General features: G+C 47.5%; 2 protein-coding genes across 4 annotated transcripts in view; one reads left to right on the top strand and one right to left on the bottom strand.

Moving 5' to 3' along the window:
- UBAP1 (ubiquitin associated protein 1) overlaps positions 1-7,256 on the top strand; it is a 56,219-nt gene extending 48,963 nt beyond the window's left edge. The window contains exons 5-7 of one of the 2 annotated variants that reach the window (XM_036854349.1): positions 4,122-4,304; positions 5,418-5,519; positions 6,115-7,256. In XM_036854349.1, coding sequence (XP_036710244.1) covers positions 4,122-4,304; positions 5,418-5,519; positions 6,115-6,255 — 426 coding nt within the window. In that variant the 3' untranslated portion in view covers positions 6,256-7,256. The remainder of the gene's footprint in view (positions 1-4,121; positions 4,305-5,417; positions 5,520-6,114) is intronic. The other variant, XM_036854350.1, reaches the window with a different exon arrangement.
- A 121-nt stretch (positions 7,257-7,377) lies between these two features.
- The window catches only part of KIF24 (kinesin family member 24), a 62,339-nt gene continuing 51,174 nt past the window's right edge, over positions 7,378-18,542 (bottom strand). For both annotated transcript variants that reach the window (XM_036854343.1, XM_036854344.1), the window contains 4 exons: positions 17,196-17,305; positions 11,238-13,442; positions 9,758-9,851; positions 7,378-9,227 (listed from right to left, as the gene is read on the bottom strand). In XM_036854343.1, coding sequence (XP_036710238.1) covers positions 9,087-9,227; positions 9,758-9,851; positions 11,238-13,442; positions 17,196-17,305 — 2,550 coding nt within the window. In that variant the 3' untranslated portion in view covers positions 7,378-9,086. The remainder of the gene's footprint in view (positions 9,228-9,757; positions 9,852-11,237; positions 13,443-17,195; positions 17,306-18,542) is intronic.

Here is an 18,542-nt window from a genome sequence, read left to right as displayed (position 1 = left end):
AAGAAAAAGAAAAGGAAGAAAGAAATAGGAAGCCTCAAAAAAGAAATAAACAAATGAAAAAAATTTTAAATAAATAAAAATAAAAAATGAATTTATTTTTATCAAAGTACTACAAGCATATTTTAATGAAACCAAGTAGCATTTAAAAGGCTTGTATTGAAAAACAGTAGCTCCCTGCCTCACCTCTCCCCAGTTCCAATTTTGCTTCCCACAGTCAGGCATTTTTGACCTTTAAACTGTTTATGCTGGGATTTATCTCTGTATTTCTGAATTAGATGCTTATATTTTTCTAAATTTATCAATTTTAGACAGGTTTATACTTCCTGTTGCAGTAGTTGAGGATTTAGCTCTGATAATAGACCCTCCTCTGCCTTCTTCCTGTATCTCCCATCATGTTTATATCACAAATTTCGGTTCAATTAATATTGTTCATATTATTATGATTGGGTAAATATTTATTACTGAGTTCAGATGGTATACTGTGGTGAGGATGATGATTTTTTTGGTAGCTTTTTGTTTCTCTAGTTTAACTGCTCCATTAAAAAATTCTGCATGGTTTCTTTGTGCCTGTTGCTAATTTTGTCCAGATGCTCCAAAAGAGCTGTCAAAGACCTCATGATAATTTTCTTGTTCAAATACATTCAAGCATGTTGGTTAACCTGTCTGATTTTGAGTCTTTTTTTGGGGGGGGGGTGTCTTTGTTGTTGCGCACGGTCTTTCTCTACTTGTGGTGAGCGAGAGCTACTCTTCGTTGCGGCTCACGGGCTTCTCAGTGCAGGGGCTTCTCGTTGCGGAGCACGGGCTCTAGGCACACAGGCTTCAGTAGTTGCAGTGCACGGGCTCAGTAGTTGTGGTGTGCGGGCTTCAGTAGTTGTGGCTCGTGGGCTCCAGAACACAGGCTCAGTAGTTGTGGCGCGTGGGCTTAGCTGCTCCACAGCATGTGGGATCTTCCCAGACCAGGGATCAAACCTGTGTCCCCTGCATTGGCAGGCAGATTCTTAACTACTGCGCCACCAGGGAAGTCCTATTTTTGAGTCCTTGAATATCTAAAAATGTCTTAATTTTACCCTCACATGTGAATAATAGTTTGGATTTAGATTTCTTAGTTGAAGGTCATTTTTCTTCAAGAATTTTTAAGACATTGCTCCCTTAAAAAAAAATAATTCAAATTTAAGTATAAGCTCCACTGATTTCTAGCAATACAGTGCTATTCTGATTTCTTCCCCTACTCCCACAAGCTTTCTTTTCTTCATTTCTGGAGATTTGAAATTTACCAGTGATGGGCTTTGTTCATTCATTGTGCTTGGCCCTCCTGGATCCAAAGGCTCAGCTCAGTTTTCAAAATCTGGTTGATGTGTTTCGTTGGTTTGTATTTTCTTTTTTGTATTTTCTATCTCTTTGACTTTATATTTTACTTTCTGGGATATATCCTTGCCTGTGTAGAACCCTTTTTTTTTTTTTTTTAATCTCATAATCTTTTAAATAAAATTTTTACTTTTATTTTAAATTTCCAAGTGCTTTGTTTTTTCCGTCTTCTGGTTTGGTCTTATGTTGGTGGCATTGGCTTTCTATTCACATTTAAGAGTGAGGCACTAAAATAAAACAATCAAAATGGGGGGAATGTGTATGTTGGGGTGTGCTTGCTGATCATGAAGATTCACTATAGGTTGAAGGTTAGTTGGCTTTGAGGGGAGCTCTGCAAAACATCAACATGTGAAGGTCTTGGGGGCTATTAAAGTTTATCTGGAGAGTTCTGCTTGAAGGCTAAACAAGGTGGGGAATGCTGGTGTAGACTTACTTAATCCCCTTTTTGGTTCTTGCACCTCACTCTGCCATATGCTGTGCTTGGTATCCTTAGTCCTTTTTGACTCATGTTTTCTAGAGACTTAACGTTCTGCCTCCTGCAAAGGTGAGGTGGGGAAGGTCTGCCTGAGGGTTTTCTGCTCTGATCACTGCCTTCGTTTCTTGCCTTATCCCAGCAGTACCCGGTGCTTCCAAATGCTGAACCTGTCTCTCGGGGTCTCCAGGGGCGTGTAACTTCATTGCCTCTGCCCATTACTCTGCCTCCATTAGCATTCCACCTTCTAAAATTTCATTGAAATATATTGTCCTCTGCTGTTTCCTCTTTTTCTTTGACCTTAAAGGTTAATACAGTTTTATTTGTTTTATTATCATTTTAGTGGGTTTTGGAGGGGAGGAGAATCAGTGTCAATTTACTGTGTTAAACGAAAATCCCCCCTTTGAAATCCTAATAGAGCTCCACTTATTCAGTAACTGTTGATTAGGGGTAAGTTTCAAGCTCAAAGCCAGGCCTTAGGGATTTAGAAATGCATGTGACATGGTAACTAACCTCTAGGAGCTCATACTGTGTGTAATAAGTACTGTGCCAGCAGTGTGACCAAAATGCTGTTTGGCTATTGCTATTCTCAAGCCCAGGTAGAGCCTGGCCCTGAAAAGAGAGAGACAATCTTGGGGCCTGCAAAGTGGCCAGACGGGTGTGATGCAGTTCCCATGCCCTGTCGTGACTCCTGTAACCTAATGACTGAGCCCCACGATTGGACTGCCTGGAGTATGCTGTGGGTGAGAGATGGTTAAGCAGAAACTACAGGCTTTTAGGCCTGTAGAATCTTATTGGTTTTTCCCAGCTGACTTGGAGGAGAGCATCTGGTTATAGCTATATAATTTTTTTTTTAATATTTTATTTTTAGTTTTTTTATAATATATTTTAAAATATTTATTTATTTATTTTTGGCCGTGTTGGGTCTTCATTGCTGCGCACAGGCTTTCTCTAGTTGCAGCGAGTGGGGGCTACTGTTCGTTGGTGGTGCGCGGGCTTCTCATTGCGGTGGCTTCTCTTGTTGCGGAGCACGGGCTCTAGGTGCGAGGGCTTCAGTAGTTCTGGAGCGTGGGCTTCAGTAGTTGTGGCTCGCAGGCTCTGGAGCGCAGGCTCAGTAGTTGTGGCACACGGGCTTAGTTGCTCCGCGGCATGTGGGATCTTCCCAGACCAGGGCTTGAACCCGTGTCCCCTGCATTGGCAGGTGGATTCTTAACCACTGCGCCACCAGGGAAGTCCCGAGCTATATAATTTTGAACATGCTTTTAGGATAGCTGGCTCCTTTCCCTCCTCCCTCCCCCACCCCCCACAAAAAAAAAAAAAAAAGGAAATAAAGAAAATTTTGTTGAAAAATTTTCCCTGGTTCTTCAGAGTTGGGCCAAGCTGTCAAACAGCTTGTGACTTTGTTCCCATGGTGGTTCTGTCCTTTGGCCTGGGAGTGAGCTGCCTTTTTGACTTGGGGCTGACTCATTATCAGAAGTGGTGGGAGGATTTAATCCTGGGAATCTGTCCACCAGTCAGGCTGGGGTTAGTAAGGTCCTGTAGCCAGTGCAGTAGAGGCAGGGCCCTAGAGACTACGGTCCAGTCCTTGAGGGCACAGCCTGCAGTGGGTAGTAGTCCTTCAGTCTTGGCTCCGTACGACAGCGGCTATTGCAGGGTATCAAAGCACAGTGCATGGTGTGGGGCGCAGAGATGGAGTGCCCTCAGAGCACGGGAGCCTTGTGAGCTGGCCAAGTGTGGGAATGGCGCTGGCAGTCTCTGCCCAGCCAGCGATAGTAGAGGCGAGGATGGACACATTACTGGCAGAGTCAGTCCAGAGTTGGGGTGTTTGAGGTTACTGATCCCTTTAGGACTCAGATACGGCAGCCTAGGAAAGGGATAAAGGAGCCCCGGAGAGAAATAACAGCAGCCAGCTTGAGCATCAGTCCCGAATGTAGTTTTCAGAACTTCTTTCTCCACCTCAAGCCTAGGGGATTTGGGCATGGAAGGGCATGTGGCTCTTGTGGTGCTTCCTCGCTCTGCAAGGTGGGATGAAGGCAGAGGACAGCCACAGTTGCAGGTGTCTTCCCAGTTTTTCTCTTCCTCAGCTGGAGCTCCCCTACCACTCTTCAGTCTTCTTCAGGATGTCTGGCCAGAAACCTGGCCCTTTCTTGCAGGCAGGTTGCTTGACTGGGAGGTTTGATTAGGTCAGAAACGACAAGCCCGTGGATTGGGCTACCTCAGTGATGTGTCTTCCAGGGCCCATGTCTTTCTTCTTGCCTTAATCCTTTTGTTTCTCCACCACCAGGTCACACCTCCTAATTTCTCAGTGTCACAAGTGCCCAACACTCCCAGCTGTCCCCAGGCTTACTCTGAACTGCAGACGCTGTCCCCCAGTGAGCGGCAATGTGTGGAGACGGTGGTCAACATGGGCTACCCATATGAGTGTGTCTTGAAAGCCATGAAGAAGAAAGGAGAGAATATTGAGCAGGTGAGCGGTTAGTCAGCCGTGGGGCAGGGCGGGGGTAGGAGAGAGGTCCCACATCTCTGGAGCTGGAATAGTGTCTTGCCTTTATCCTAGAGTCCCTCAGACTCACAGCACCATTGTCTTTTCCTGTGACTTGAGGGGGGTGGGCAGGACTCAGGGTGCTTTGTTGGGCAAACCAGCAGCCTCAGCAGCAGTGCTTCTGCTTTGGGGGCTGCTCTGGGACCTAGGCTGAGGGAGAGCTTTGAGAGTATTGGAGTTGTCGACTGTTGCCCAGTTATCCCCTTCTCTGCTTTTCCCGAGACAGCATTCTAGGCTTGGGGTATGGTCAGATGTCTTCTTCCAGAAATGTTTATCCTGTCAGGACTGCCCAGGGAGTTCCAAAATAGGGTACTGGAGTCCTAAACCTTGGGGGCACTTTCCGACTTGGGTGGTTTCTTAGAAGAATATCTTGGGACTTCCCTGGTGGTGCAGTGGTTAAGAGTCTGCCTTTCAATCCATGGGACACGGGTTCGAGCCCTGGTCTGGGAAGATCCCACATGCCGTGGAGCAACTAAGCCCGTGCGCCACAACTACTGAGCCTGTGCTCTAGAGCCCGCGAGCCACGACTACAGAGCCCACGTGCCACAACTGCTGAAGCCCATGTGCCTAGAGCCCGTGCTCTGCAACAAGAAGCCACCGCAATGAGGAGCCCACGCACCACAACTAGGGAGAAAGCCCGTGCGCAGCAATGAAGACCCAACGCAGCCAATGATGATGATGATGATGATAATAATAATAAATTAATTAATTTATTTAGAAAAAAGAAAAATCACCATTTAAAAAAAAAAAAGAATATCCTGCCTAGGCTGTGGAATTGACATCAGCTGGGAGATGTGAGTCAGCCGTGACAGGAGCTCCTTTGAAAAATGGCTATGCATGTTTAGAGGGGTGTACCTATCAGCAAATAGTCACTGAGGTACTGCTGTGTTGGACACAATTCAAGGTACAAAATCAAGTCCTATCTAGGATCTAATAGCCAAGGTGGGGAGCAGATGTCACACTTGTTGGTTTGTGTAAGACTTTTGGGAAGCACAGACAGGAGTAGCAATAGGTGCTTAAACCTTTCTCTTTTCTTAGATTCTCGACTATCTCTTCGCACATGGGCAGCTCTGTGAGAAGGGCTTTGACCCTCTTTTAGTGGAAGAGGCTCTGGAAATGCAGCAGTGTTCAGAGGAAAAGGTAGGAACCTTCATGCTTCACGGGAACCCTCTGGAAAGAAGAGACAAAGTAGTCTGTCTTGGGGGTCCTCCTGGACTACAGCCTTCATCCCTTCCAGTGACTGTAGGCAGAGGTAGTTGAAGCACAGAATCTCCCACGTCCAGACAGGCATTTGGCTAGTTTGGCTCAGATAAAGTATCGGGTTGAAGACTATCTAGAATCCCAGGGAAGGGATGGGAAAAATGACCTGGGCAAAAAGCCATACTTTTGGATGTTGGGGGAGATTGCTAGTCACTTCACCTAGGCTGCTCGCCAGAGAGCAACCATTTCTGGGTTCAGTATCCTGCTGGGTGGGAGCACAGATGTGGATGGTGGGACCTGAATGAAGGTCAGCAAGGTTTGGGACTGGGCATGGCTCCTGATGGACGATTGGCCGTGGCATCAACCTGTCTTCCTCCACGGCCCTCCTCTGCTTGCTAGGGGACCTCACAGAGGCTCATGAGGCTCTGGCAAAGAACGCTCCCCCAAGCAGCCCCCTTACACACATATTCCTCCACTCAGCTGTGCTGTGTGGCTGGACCCCTTTCTTGAGTCTGTATTCTCTTATTTCCCTTAGATGATGGAGTTTCTTCAGTTAATGAGCAAATTTAAGGAAATGGGCTTTGAACTGAAAGATATTAAGGAAGTTCTGCTATTACACAACAATGACCAGGACAATGCTTTGGAAGACCTCATGGCTCGGGCCGGAGCCAGCTGAGACCAGGCCCTGCCTAGGCCCTGCCACGGAGCACCCCCTGCCGAAGGCCCTGAGGAGATTACCTGTGGGGAAGAATGGGCACACTTCCGGATTTTCTTTTGGGGGTGGAAGGTCAGGTGTAGAGACTGTGCTTGCCAAGTCTCTATGAGCCTAGGTCCTGAGCTGGGGAGAAAGTGGGGAAGATTTGGGCATGCAAATGCCCCCAGAACTGTCCTGGCTCCTTCCATAGTAAAAGTATTTGTATTCTGAGAAGTGTCCTTCCCACCTTGGCCATCCAGAGAGACTTCTCTGGTCTTTCTGGGGTCTGTATGGCCTCAGCCGAAACCTGGCCCAGCTGCCAAAAGGAGTTGGGGAGAAGGAGGTGGGAGGGCCAGACTCAGTGCTGCTTTGGGGCTAGATGTTTCCCTTCTCTGCAAGGGTGGACTGACCTCTAATCCAAGTTGAGTGCAATTGAAAGGTTCTTCCAGGGTTTTGTTTTTTTCCCCTTTTAACGATGTCACTTAGTGTTACACTGGTTCTGCAATGTCTCTGAGGTGCAAAGAATGCCCTTTTCCCCTTGGGGCCCTGAGTTTGCCTTTTCTGCCAGGCAGTTACCATACTTCCTTGCCCCAGCCTGTTTCTTTTGGCCTGGTTTGGACCACAGTCTTCTGCTACCCGAGATTTTAGAGCCCCCTGCTCTAGAAAACAGTTGTCAGTTTAAGAAATCATTGGCCCCTTCCCAGCACATCAAGTGGGGAAGAAAGAGGCTGTGATTTAGTCACCCAGCACTAACTCCACCTCAGTTCTCCCTGGAGAACAGCCTCTCCCTCCAGCCCCTTGCTCTAGGATGACACAATGAATAACACCTAGTCATAGAAATCAGTCTCTTTGGTTTGTTTTGTATTATGTTGTACATCATTAAAGATCTAAATACAAAGGATATACAGTCTTGATGAATCTAAAGTAATTTGCTAACTATTTTGATTCTTCAGAGAGCACTACTAATAAAAATCTAAAAGGTATATCCTGCTGTGATAACTTCTTTATTGCCAAGGACTGTTTTACTGCAGGGTGGAGGTGAGTGAGTGGTAAAGGAATTTGCTGGGGATGGAACAGGAGCTAACCATTTTCTGTCATTTCAGTACTTTCTTCCAACTCTTAGGCCCATGGGACCCAGGAGCTGGCCCCCCCAGTCTGCCCTGGTTTTAGGTTTATAAAGGCAGGTGTAGACAAGGGTCTGTTTAAACTTGACCTAGCCCAGTCTCTGGGTCAAGGACATAGACATATGCCTTCCTGCAAGACTGACTGGCGGTGAGACAGGCTGGGCCTTCAGGGGGATCACTCAGAAATGAGGAACAAGCCCCTTGTCCTCTGAGCAGCATCATGCATGATTGATTATGTGTTCCACAGGCAGGACTGGGATTCAGACTGCTTTACTAGCTCTCAGTGCTGATGTATCTGACGGCACTAGATTTATCCCTAGAGCTTCTTGTCCTTATACTTAATACTGTCCCACAGTCCCTCTTGTGCTCTTAGCTTGGATGGGTCTCTAATTTTTTTTAGTGATCACGTGAGGAGGGCGTACAGAACCTTTGGGCTGGGAAGCACCACGCTGGAAAGAGGCTGCCCTCTGGTGGTCAGATCAGGCATGGCCATTGTCTCAGAAAGCCCCTCTTCTGGCCTTTAAAATTAATTAAACCCTTCTTTTAAAACCTGTAAAAGTTATCCTTTACCTGTAGGAAATCAAAGTTTCATACTAAAATGGTGTCAGGGCCAAGGGCTTTGACATGAATTTCAACTTGATCCAGGGTGGCCTTGGTTAAGTGATGGGCCACCTGGAGGCCACTTGGTATTTCTTAAGCTTCTTTCTGCTAAAAAGATACAGAAAGAACTCACATGAAGGGGTGCGTGTATGTGTGTAGAACTGCTTTAGAGCCTCAGACTACTGACCAGAGCACTCAGTGCCAAGACCCTGAACACAGGCCATTGAGGGGGGAGTAGATGGCCAGGGCAGTCCTGGATGAGGGTGAGGCTAGGAGATAGACTTGCCTGAGATACTGCAGCTCTTCCACTATTCCGTGAGGGAGCGTGGGGGTGAGGATTCACAGACAGGAGCCAGGAGCATGACGCAGGTGGATGGTCCCGACAAAAGGTAGAGATTGGGAAAGAATAATGCAGTGACGCGAGCACCCTCTTCTGTCTAAATACTGGATTGCAGGGAGGGAGGGGAACTGGAAGCATAAAGCCTGTCCCACATCTGCTGCTGTTAAAGACATCAAGGTTTATTCATTTTACATTTTCAAAAGCTAACTGAAGTCCCAAATCAATCTCCAAGGGCTGATGGGGCAGAGCTCACCCTCCCTTGCCCCACTAGCACCAATGTTTTCGTTTTTGACCAAGTCCTGGAGAAAGGCACAGAATCCAGCTGATAAAACCTCTGGGCTCAGCATGTTATCTTCCCTAGCTTGTGACCTCAACACAACCTCTAGGTTACCACTGACCATCCCCCCATCCACTGATCCCCAAATTTAGAAACATCTACAGGGTTATTAGACCTGTGTTTCCACAGACAAGGGGTCAGTAAAGGCAAATCCTCCTCCAGCCCCAAAGAAAAGGGAGGGGCCTATTAAGTTTTTCAGGCTGATCTGTCCTTCCTTACAGATACTCCTGTGCTTAGAATTGAGGGACAGATGCTTGGCCCTGAGAGAGGAGCTGGGACCCAGCCAAGGCCACGTGTGGCTAGGAAGAGGCCAGCATGGGCAGGACCAGGGAGTGGGTTCTGATATCTGTAGGGGGACCTGGCAGAGGCCCCTCCAGCTCGAGAGCCCAGCCACCACATACTGGATCTTGCTCTAAGACACCGCTGTCCTCTCAGGGGCCGCAGCTGGCCTGTGGCAGGCCAGGTATAGCTGCAGCTGGCTCCTCAGACTCTGGATGCACTTGGACTTCAGAGCCATGATTTCATCTAACTGAGTCACAAAATCTTCAAAATCCTGGAAAGGAAACAAAGGACAAGTGGAGCTTTTGCTGTTGCTGCCAGATCAGCTTTTCTAGTCCCTTCTCTTGTATGAAGATTTCAGAGCCCAGGCCCTTCCTCCAGCTGGAAAATCTGCAGGACAGTCACCATGGCACAGGGTGGGACCACCTCTCTACGCAGAGAGGTATTTTGCAGGGCAGAAGGGTGGTTTCGTAGAAGTACCTCTGGTCTGCATAAGGCAAGTAAGTCACTGTTACCATCACAGGGAGGGGCACCGACAAGCTACTAGGAGGGCAGAACGGCAAAGAACAGAGGCTGGAAACATTTTGGCCTGGGAATGGGGAGTGTAGCACCATCTCCCACCTGTCCTTGCACGCCCTCAAGCCAACTCAGAGGGGTGGCAAGAGCAGGTCCAAGGCCTCAGCAAGGTTAGAGTGTGACAGCAGACCCTTTCTGCACACACAACTACAGCAGAAAAGGATGACTGTCAAACTAGCTGCAGGCTAATTCCCAGCAACCCCTGAGGGTCCAGCCAAGACCACTTACATTAGGAGCCAGCTGGCTCATCAGGGTCTCCTCCTTGAAGCCCAGCTTGGCCATTTCATCCAGCTGTTCCTGGTGTGCTCGGATGAGTACCTGCCTGGGAACCAGAGGGGATGCTGTGATCCTCTGGGCCTCTCGTCTCTCCTGGACAGCTTTCTGGAAGTGAGCTCCATTTCCAGGCCAGGAGCTGCTTCTGCCCAAAGAGGTCGAGGCTTCGACCAGAACCAGCTCACCACCACCTCCTGCCCCCTCACCCGTTCTTTTCAGGCCTTGTCAAGGGGCTGAGTACAAATGAGATTCTGGGAAGAGATGGGCTTCTGGAGCTGCCCCCTGCCTCCCCAGGTACCCTGAGGCACAGGGCTGGATGCTGCTTCCCCTCCGCAGGAGCTGCCCACATCTTCCCTGCAAGAAAGCTCAAGCCTGTGCCACTGCAGCTGGCACACTTGGCACAAGGTAGAGCCTGCCACCTAGCCTGCTGTGATTTCTACTTTCTTTGGGGAGTTAAGGGACCAAAGCAAGGGGGTTTGAGCTAGAAGCTGGAGGATCTGCCTTCTGTCAGAAGAATCCAGCTGATAAAACCTCTGGGCTCAGCATGTCATCTTCCCTAGCTTGTGACCAACCTCTAGGTTACCACTGACCATCCCCCCATCCTCTGATCCCCAAATTTAGAAACATCTACAGGGTTATTAGACCTAACTGTGTCAGACTCCACTGATGGATAGAGACCACGGAAACAGCAAGACTGTCCACCTTGTAGAGGTGGGCTCCTCAGCTGCACATCCCTACACGCCCTTCTCTTCGCCCACGGCCCAGGCCTGAGCCCCAGCGAGCAGCTGGCAGACCGTCTGCCCAGGTGTCAGGAGCCCTAGCAGAGGGCCGCAGCCTCACATAGGAAGCATCTGTTCCCACAGGGCTGCCCTGCCTTCCTGCTCCTGGGCCTCTGACGCTGCTAGACCTCTTCCCCTCCTTCCTCTCACATTCTCAAAGGCTCTCTCATTCTGCTGTACCATCCACAGCCTCCTTTGGGAAAAGCAGCACAAATCACCAGCCCCTGTTTTTTACCTTCACCATCTTGGAAGGTGACCAGCCTGCTTTGGCTCTGGGGTCACAAGGCTGCTGCTGCTGTGTCCCTGGGGAGCACTTCCAGGAACACAGACCCAACAGAATGAAGAAGAGGATTCTGATCTCACCATAGGTCTTAGGCTTGCTTATAGGGTCAGATCCTCCCTTCTTTCACTCACATCTCAGCTTTCCCAAGCTTCTTTCACTCACATCCCACCTACCCTACCTGGCAGGCCTGCTCCAGTACATTTTATTCCTGCTGTTCATGTCAGATGCATCTAGGCAGGCTCCCTTGAAAAGGTGGACAAAAAGCCTTTCTCTGAGCCAACCACAGCCATTCCCAGAACAGACAAAACATTCAGCTGTAGTGGGAGTAGGGGTGCCAAAGGGGCTCAAGTGTAGGTAGGAAAGTCCAACTTACTGTGCGTGCCCCAGGACGGGCTGACGGAGTGTCCTGGCAGTCTTGGGAGAGCCTAGCCTTGCTAAGTACCTTGGGATTGGCCTGCGTTTGAGCCACACGATGTCCTCATTGTAGCAAGACAGCTTGATGGGGTCTGTGGACAAACCCAGCTCCTGCCAGCCAAGCCCTGCCAGGTGCTTTCTCTCCTGGGCCCAGGGCTGGCCGGCCACATCACTACTTCCTGCTTGGGGGGTGAGTGTAGGCCCAGAGTGGGGTCCCCCAGTATGTATGGTGAGGAAGGGTTTTTCTGGGAAACCCTGGGAGCAGCCCAGCTCTGTCTCAGCATCGCCATCATAGTGCTGCTGGGAGAACAGTGCAGTCTCTCTGCTCTGACAGGGCTCCCTCAGGTCAGCCTCCCTGTTGGGCAGCTTGTCAGGTGGGTGCTGATGGATGGGTGACAGGGACAGAGCTGGAAGATCACCCCCAGGCTTACTGTCGGGGGGGGATGATGAGAGCCACAGGTGCTCAGTTGTTGAAGACATTGGCAGGTCTGCCTCTTGATCACCAGATGACACTGTGTGGCCCACAGCTGGCCCCCCTGTGTCTGCTGCCGCTAGACTGTGCGCAGCTCCATCCTGGGCCGACTGCTCCAAGTGGGGAGAGCCCTCATCGTCTGGGCTCTCCAGGAGAGACACGGTGAGGGAAGCCATCAGTCCAGAAGCATGCTCAGAGCATGTGCCTAATTCCCCTCTAGAGTCTTCTCCTTGGAAAGGGTTACTGTTTTTCATTGTTCTGGTCGCCACAGTTGGGCTACCTTCACTGACTTCTCTCAGAGGTGTGCTCACTGTGTCTCTTTGGTCTGGGGATCCAGGAACTGTGACGTGGGATAGTGAGAAAGTGCAACCATCTTCCTCCAGGGATGGTGAGCTGCCCTCAGCCTGCCGAGGAGCCTCATTTTTGAAGGCATCCTGTCTGAGGTCAAAGGCTGGGCTGCCACCCCTTTTCTGGTTATACACAAAGCCTACCTGTGAGCAGTAAGGCTTCTCTGCCAGGTTTTCTCTGGGAGGAGGCCCTGAGGAGGTGGAGTCCTCCTCTCTGCTCCAGTCCAAGGGCACCTGACTTGGGCTGCGGCCGTGATCAAGTGCTATCCTGTGGCTTGCGGGGTCCCTGGAGTACATCCAGCTTCCAGTTAGACCCTTCTCGTCACCTTCTGTCCTGGGGCTAAAAAACAGACTCTGCCGCCTTTCGGCTACCTGCTCCTCAGGACCTTGCTCCCTCTGATGAAGGAAGAACGAGCCTTCGCTATTCTCCAGGGTGTTTCCCTGCTTTGCGGTCCTCTGACAGGAGACATGTGAAAAAGAATCTTCACTGAAATCGCTGTCATCAAGGTCCTCAGCTTGGGCTCCATCATGGCTCTCACAACAAGAATGGAAGGGAGGAGGGGTGTCATTCTGGAGCTGCCCCTCCAGAGACCGGGACTGGCATAAAAACCTTTCCAGTGGCTGGTACTTTAACTTCTGCTGGAGGAGAGGTGGCTGCTGGAACTGCTGGTGATAAAAGCGCAAATGTTCCTCCCTCTCCTTCTGATGCGGAGGGATGTTTGTCCAAGCTTCAGAGGCAGGCCTGGTAGGTGTGCCCCCCTTGCTGCCCTGACTGTACTCGACTAAGTGGTGGACGTTGCCAAAGGAGAGCTCAACTCGTGACACAAGCTGCTTTTGCACTGGCTGCACAGTCTGCGCTTTCTTGCACCGGGAGGGCAGCTTACCACGGACTGCTTCTCCTCCTGGACCAGGGGCCCTGCTTCCCCACCCGAGGGCAGTTTTGTTGCCGATTGGATTTTTCTCAGAGCATGATGCAGCTGATTCTTCTGCCCTTTTTTTGGCTAAATGTCCAGACCGCATGGTTCCTTTGATGGAGCTAGTTTGAATGACCCACTCTTGGGGAGGACTCCCTCTAGAGCCACCCCTTTTACCAGGAACCTTAGGTACAGAAGCAAAAGGGATATTGGCTGGGTGACTGGCCAGAGGATGGGCCTTCGTTCTCGTGGAGCCAGGTGCCACTGTGAGCGACTGTTGGAGCCCCAGCTTGACTTTTTTGGGAGAACACTTGTCCCCTGGCAGGGCCACAGGAGAGCTCTGAATTCGTTTTGGAGAAGAGTTTCCAGATGTTCGATTTCGACTGCTAGCTGAAGTGCAACATTTAATGCCTTTCTTTAGTTCTTTGACCCTGTAAACGACCATTTTATGTTAAAAGTGCATTCTTGCATGTTCTGTAACTTCTTTCCTATAGCTTTCAGGGAAAACAAAAACCAAAGAAAACTATTACAAGGACTGGGAATTACTTTTTGATCTGGGAGAGAACTGGAGGAAATGGGGAGATTCTATTTCAGCATGAAATACCTCTCTTTACCTGAACAAAGAAGACCAGTGTCTTCTCTCAGGATAGTAGTGTGCATCCAATATTCCATGATCAGGAGAGTTTTGGAAATACCACAGTCCCATGTGAGGGCCAGGCCAGAGGAGCTAGTCTCAGAACTATGCCCACGCAGGGCCCACGCCACGCTTCCTGAAGATCGGCCAACTCAGGAGCCTAGTGTCTACCCCTTACCCACTCTTCCATGATCAGAGTCTTCTTTTCCCTGCAACCACCTCCTTTCAGGCTTCTCTGAGAAAATGAGTTCCCTCGAACCTGCTGGGCACTTCAAGAAGCAAAAGCCCTCTGGAAATAAGCAGGCTTGTGCTAATTCCATTAAGGGAAAAATGACCTGTCTACTCACAGGGTTTCTCAACCTTAGCACTAGTAGTGTTTGGGGTCAGATAATTCTGTGTTGTGGGGAGCTGTCCTGTGGAGTGTTTAGCAACCTCCTTGGCTTCTACCCGAGATCCCAGCAGCATTTCTCCCCAGTCACAACAATCAAAATTGTCTCCAGACATTGCCAAATGTCCCCAAGGAGGCAAAATCGCACCCTAGATAGAGAAATAGAGAAACATGCTCTATTTTACAAGGGAATTTTAGAGAGCATGGAAAAATCCAGAATTAAGTCTCTGCTAGGATTCAGTTGCCAAGATCAGAGTCTCTCACTCTGTGATACCTAAAACAAAATACAAACAGTGTAAGAATTTGGATTTACAAGGAGACATCAAGTAAAATGTGACTCTCCAGTGGTTTGTTCGTAGATTCTGCGTTGAAATCCCCTAGGAGGGAGCAGTACTTCTGCCTGGGAGCTCCCAGAAAATGTCTTTTCCATTGTTTTGATTTTAATCCACTCAATAGTAGCCAAATGACCCCTCTGGCCATTACTGAAAACCAAGATAGTAAACCTGACACTGAGACTTGACTTAAATCTTCCTTTTAGGTCTGAGAGGCAAGGCAAGCAGATAACACAGTAAGCAAAGAGACATAGGATGAGACTAAAGACACATGAATTGTGTCCTTGGGCCTTTGCTGAGGTATTGCAGTAGGGCACACATCCACGGAATGGGTTGAGAGGTCCCACAGCAAGTCTAGATGGTTCCAAATTACTTCCTGTTATAAAAATCTGAGCTATTAGTTTTGTTAAAAGAGAAACACCAAAATTTCCTCCTAGCAGTCGTAGTAAATAATTCTAGAAGCCTGAGGGTGCCGGAAGAAATCTTACAGGTAATTTGGTCATTGATGCTAAATGCTTCCAGTGTACTCTACCTTTTACCAAAATCACTCCTGTTACTGAGTTCTCTTCTGATACACCTGTTAGGGGTCCAGCTGGAACTTTATTTTTGGACTATTTAGCAACATTCTTCTAGTATGTGCAGAGATGAAAATTTTAAATGAGAGGAAAATTTTAAATAAGCAATAAAATCATCCTCATCCTGTGTGTGTATGGATTGTTACCAACAATTAACTTAAACACATAAAACAAATGACTTTCATATTTATTTTCAATAATTTGTCAGACTGCTTTAAATGGAAGAGATTATTTCTATTATACTTATTCTACTTTTTAACCAAGATTATTTCAAATAATTTCTCAGTCGTACTCAATACATCCCCTCTGAGAAAGGGTTACTTTCATCTTCCTTTACTGAGGCACTGAGAGGAAAGTCTTGTTCTCTGCTCCTTAATGATGTTCTTACTTCAAGTACTTGATATGTCTGTGATTTGGGGAGTGAATGGGGTTATGAAACAAGATTGACTTAGGGTTAATAATTGTTGAAGCTGGGTAATGGATACATGGGGCGAAAGAACTTGAAGCCATACTGGTTTTTGGGGAACAATTTTGGATCATCCCATGTCTTCTATCTGATCTCAGTCTTCTCTGTCTTCTAGTAGTGCTAGGGTGCTGGCATTAGGAAACCATGCAGCAAGAAAACCTCCTCGAGGAAACTTATTTGGGGGACCTGTTATAGGCATACTTCATTTTATTGTGCTTTGCTTTGTGGACAGTGCTTTTTTTTTTTTAACAAATTGAAGGTTGGTAGCAACCCTGCATAGAGCAAGTCTATTGGTGCCATTTTTCCAACAGCATTATTTTTAAATTAAGGTATGTATATTGTTTTTTTTAAAATCACTTTACTGTGATCTTTGATCTGTCGTGGTGGTCTGGAACCAAACCTGCAATATCTCCACAGTATGCCTGTAATATTACTATTGTTAAAGTTAACATATAATGAGTGCTCACTATTTGCCAGGTGTGGTGCTAAGCCCTTCAAACATATCGCATCAGTGATTCCACATAACTGTTATATGAGATAGGTGCTATCATTATCCTTGTTCACATTAAGGAAACTGGGGCCCAGAGAAGTTGCAAATTTGTCCAAGATCACTCAGCTAGCTAGTGGCAGAGGCAGGGTATTGGCCCAGATAGTCTAACTCCAGAGTCCACTCTGGTAGCCACTTTGTAAATGATCTCTCCTATTTAAATGAGATAAGGTACACAGAGAACCTCACTCAAGCCCTCAAGCCCAGAAGGAGCTCCTCCTTTCATTCACAAATATTTATTACACATCTACTAGGTACCAAGTACTGTCTGGGCAGGAGAGATACAGTGGAGAAAAAGATAAGGTTCCTGTTCTCACGGAACTTAGATGGTAGCTTATCTTTCCTTCCCAATGAGTTTATAAAATGCCATGGATACTAAAGATTCTGCAACAGTAATTAAAAAAAAAAAACTAGGTTCCCCTCAAATAGTTTGTTAACTTTGGAGATGGCTTCTTGGGAGACTGAAGAGGAGGTGTTGTAAGACAGGACCAGCAGCAAAGCAGCCAGAGGAAAGAACGGTAATGAGAGCATTTTCACACGTGTAGGAGACACGTGACCCCAGGGTCAGAGATGGGAGGGACCCTGGCAGATACCAAAGTCACTAGAGCCCTGACCTGGCAGTAAGAGGTGCTAGTTCTGCCACCAACTCCCAATGAGCCCTTTTAAAGTTTCCACCCTTTTCTGGGCCTCAGTTTCTCCTTCTATAACACAAGGTTGGTCTCTTCTGGACCTACACAGCTCTGAGTACTTCTGCCTTGACAAGTAATAGGTATTCTATCCCTAATAATTAGAGCTGAGGCTAGCAGGAAGAAAATCTCACTAAGCCTTCCACTCTGGAGAAATATTTCATCTCCTGCTAGCCATTTAAACGCCACTGATGGGGAATTCCCTGGCAGTCCAGTGGTTAAGACTCCACGCTTCGAATGCAGGGGATGCGAGTTTGATCCCTGGTTGGGGAACTAAGATCCCACATGCCGCGCAGCGCGGCCGGAAAAAAAAAAAAAAAAAAAGCCATTGATGGAGTTGTCTCCTAAACAAGGGAACGTGTCACCTTCCTCTTGTCACATTCACACTTGTAAAATGGCAGGGCCTCCTAGGTCACATTCTCCAAATGACCAATTGCACATTCCCCTGGCAGTAGGATTATTGCCCCAAGAACAGGCTTGTGGAGCTCAAGGTCAGATCCTTGTGTGTGTATCACACACACATGCACACATGACCTGCCACCTAAGGGGGACTCACCGGTCAGCATAGCGCAAGGTATTCAGAGTGTGTTCGGTGGCCACATGGCTTGGCGAGATGTTGGCAATCATGCAGGTTTTGGCATTGCCAATGAAAGAGTCCTTCAGAACCTGTTTGAAACAGAAGGCAGGTCAATGAAGTCAACTAACCAAGGGCCTACTGACTACTTACTGTGTGCAGGACACTGGGCCACAGTCACCCTCACCCCCTTCTACAAAAAGGTAATTCACAAAAGGAGAAACACAAACAGTCAATAAACAAAAGGTACTCACTTCACCACTAATCAAAGAAATGCAAACAAACCATTTTAAAAAACTAAAATTTTTGCACCTATAAGATTAAGATTAAGACTCACACTACCCTGCTCTGGTGAGGGTCTAGGGAAAGGGCACTCTTGTACACTGCTACACTGCCCGTATACCGTGTAGCATGAATTGGTACATGCCTTTGGGAGGGCAGTTTGGCAATATGGTAAAAATTTGGTAAAAAATGTTCACACTCTTGGTTTGGCAATCACACTTCCAGGACTTTATCCTAAAGAGATAATAATTGATCAATTATCAATTGGCTCAATTGATCCAAAAAAAAAAAGTATACACAGGATATTCATTACCTTATTATAATAGTAAAATGTGGAAAATCTACAACTCTGTAAACAGGTAACAAACTAAATAATTGTAAACTGCATACAACCGTAAAAGATAATTATGTATATTAGGTACCTGGAAAGATCTAAAACTTATGTTTGAGTGAAAAAGGTATATTATTCTGTAAGTGGATCCATGTGTGGAATTATTTTTTTAATTAAATAGGACACAATTTCTGGGGATGGAGGACATGTTTTGAAAAATAAAAAAGCCAATGTCAGAATCAGGACTAACCACCTATAAGAAGGGTTTCCTGGATCCCTGGTTGAAATCATGTCTGAGAAGAAACAATCTAACCCAATTCTGACTAGTAAGGAGCTATGTTATTATAGGTTCTGCCCCAGGTCCTGTGGAGCTGCCGGTCTAGCTGCACAGGGTGAAAACCTCTCCCAGAATACAAAGATCCTCACCTAGACGGCCTTCTACCTAGTGTGTCCCTACTGTGCACAGGACTTGGTGCAGAAGGGAACCAGGGGCGCCCATAACTGTCTTCACAGCTGTTCGTACCTAGGCAGACCCCTCCGTGGGCCACTCTTCCGCAGCCATTACAGATGCGCACTTATTGGCGTTTCCCATTAATAAAGAAGCACATTTTCGTGACAGAAAAATGGAAGAAAAAAATTACCTATGGTTCTACCACTCAAAATAATCAGCTAACATACGCATAATTTCCGTGTAGTTTTTTCTTCTCATTTCATAT

Source organism: Balaenoptera musculus, chromosome 6 (assembly GCF_009873245.2).
Source record: "Balaenoptera musculus isolate JJ_BM4_2016_0621 chromosome 6, mBalMus1.pri.v3, whole genome shotgun sequence".
Taxonomy (NCBI): Eukaryota; Metazoa; Chordata; class Mammalia; order Artiodactyla; family Balaenopteridae; genus Balaenoptera; species Balaenoptera musculus.
This window is presented reverse-complemented; position numbering and strand designations above follow the sequence as displayed.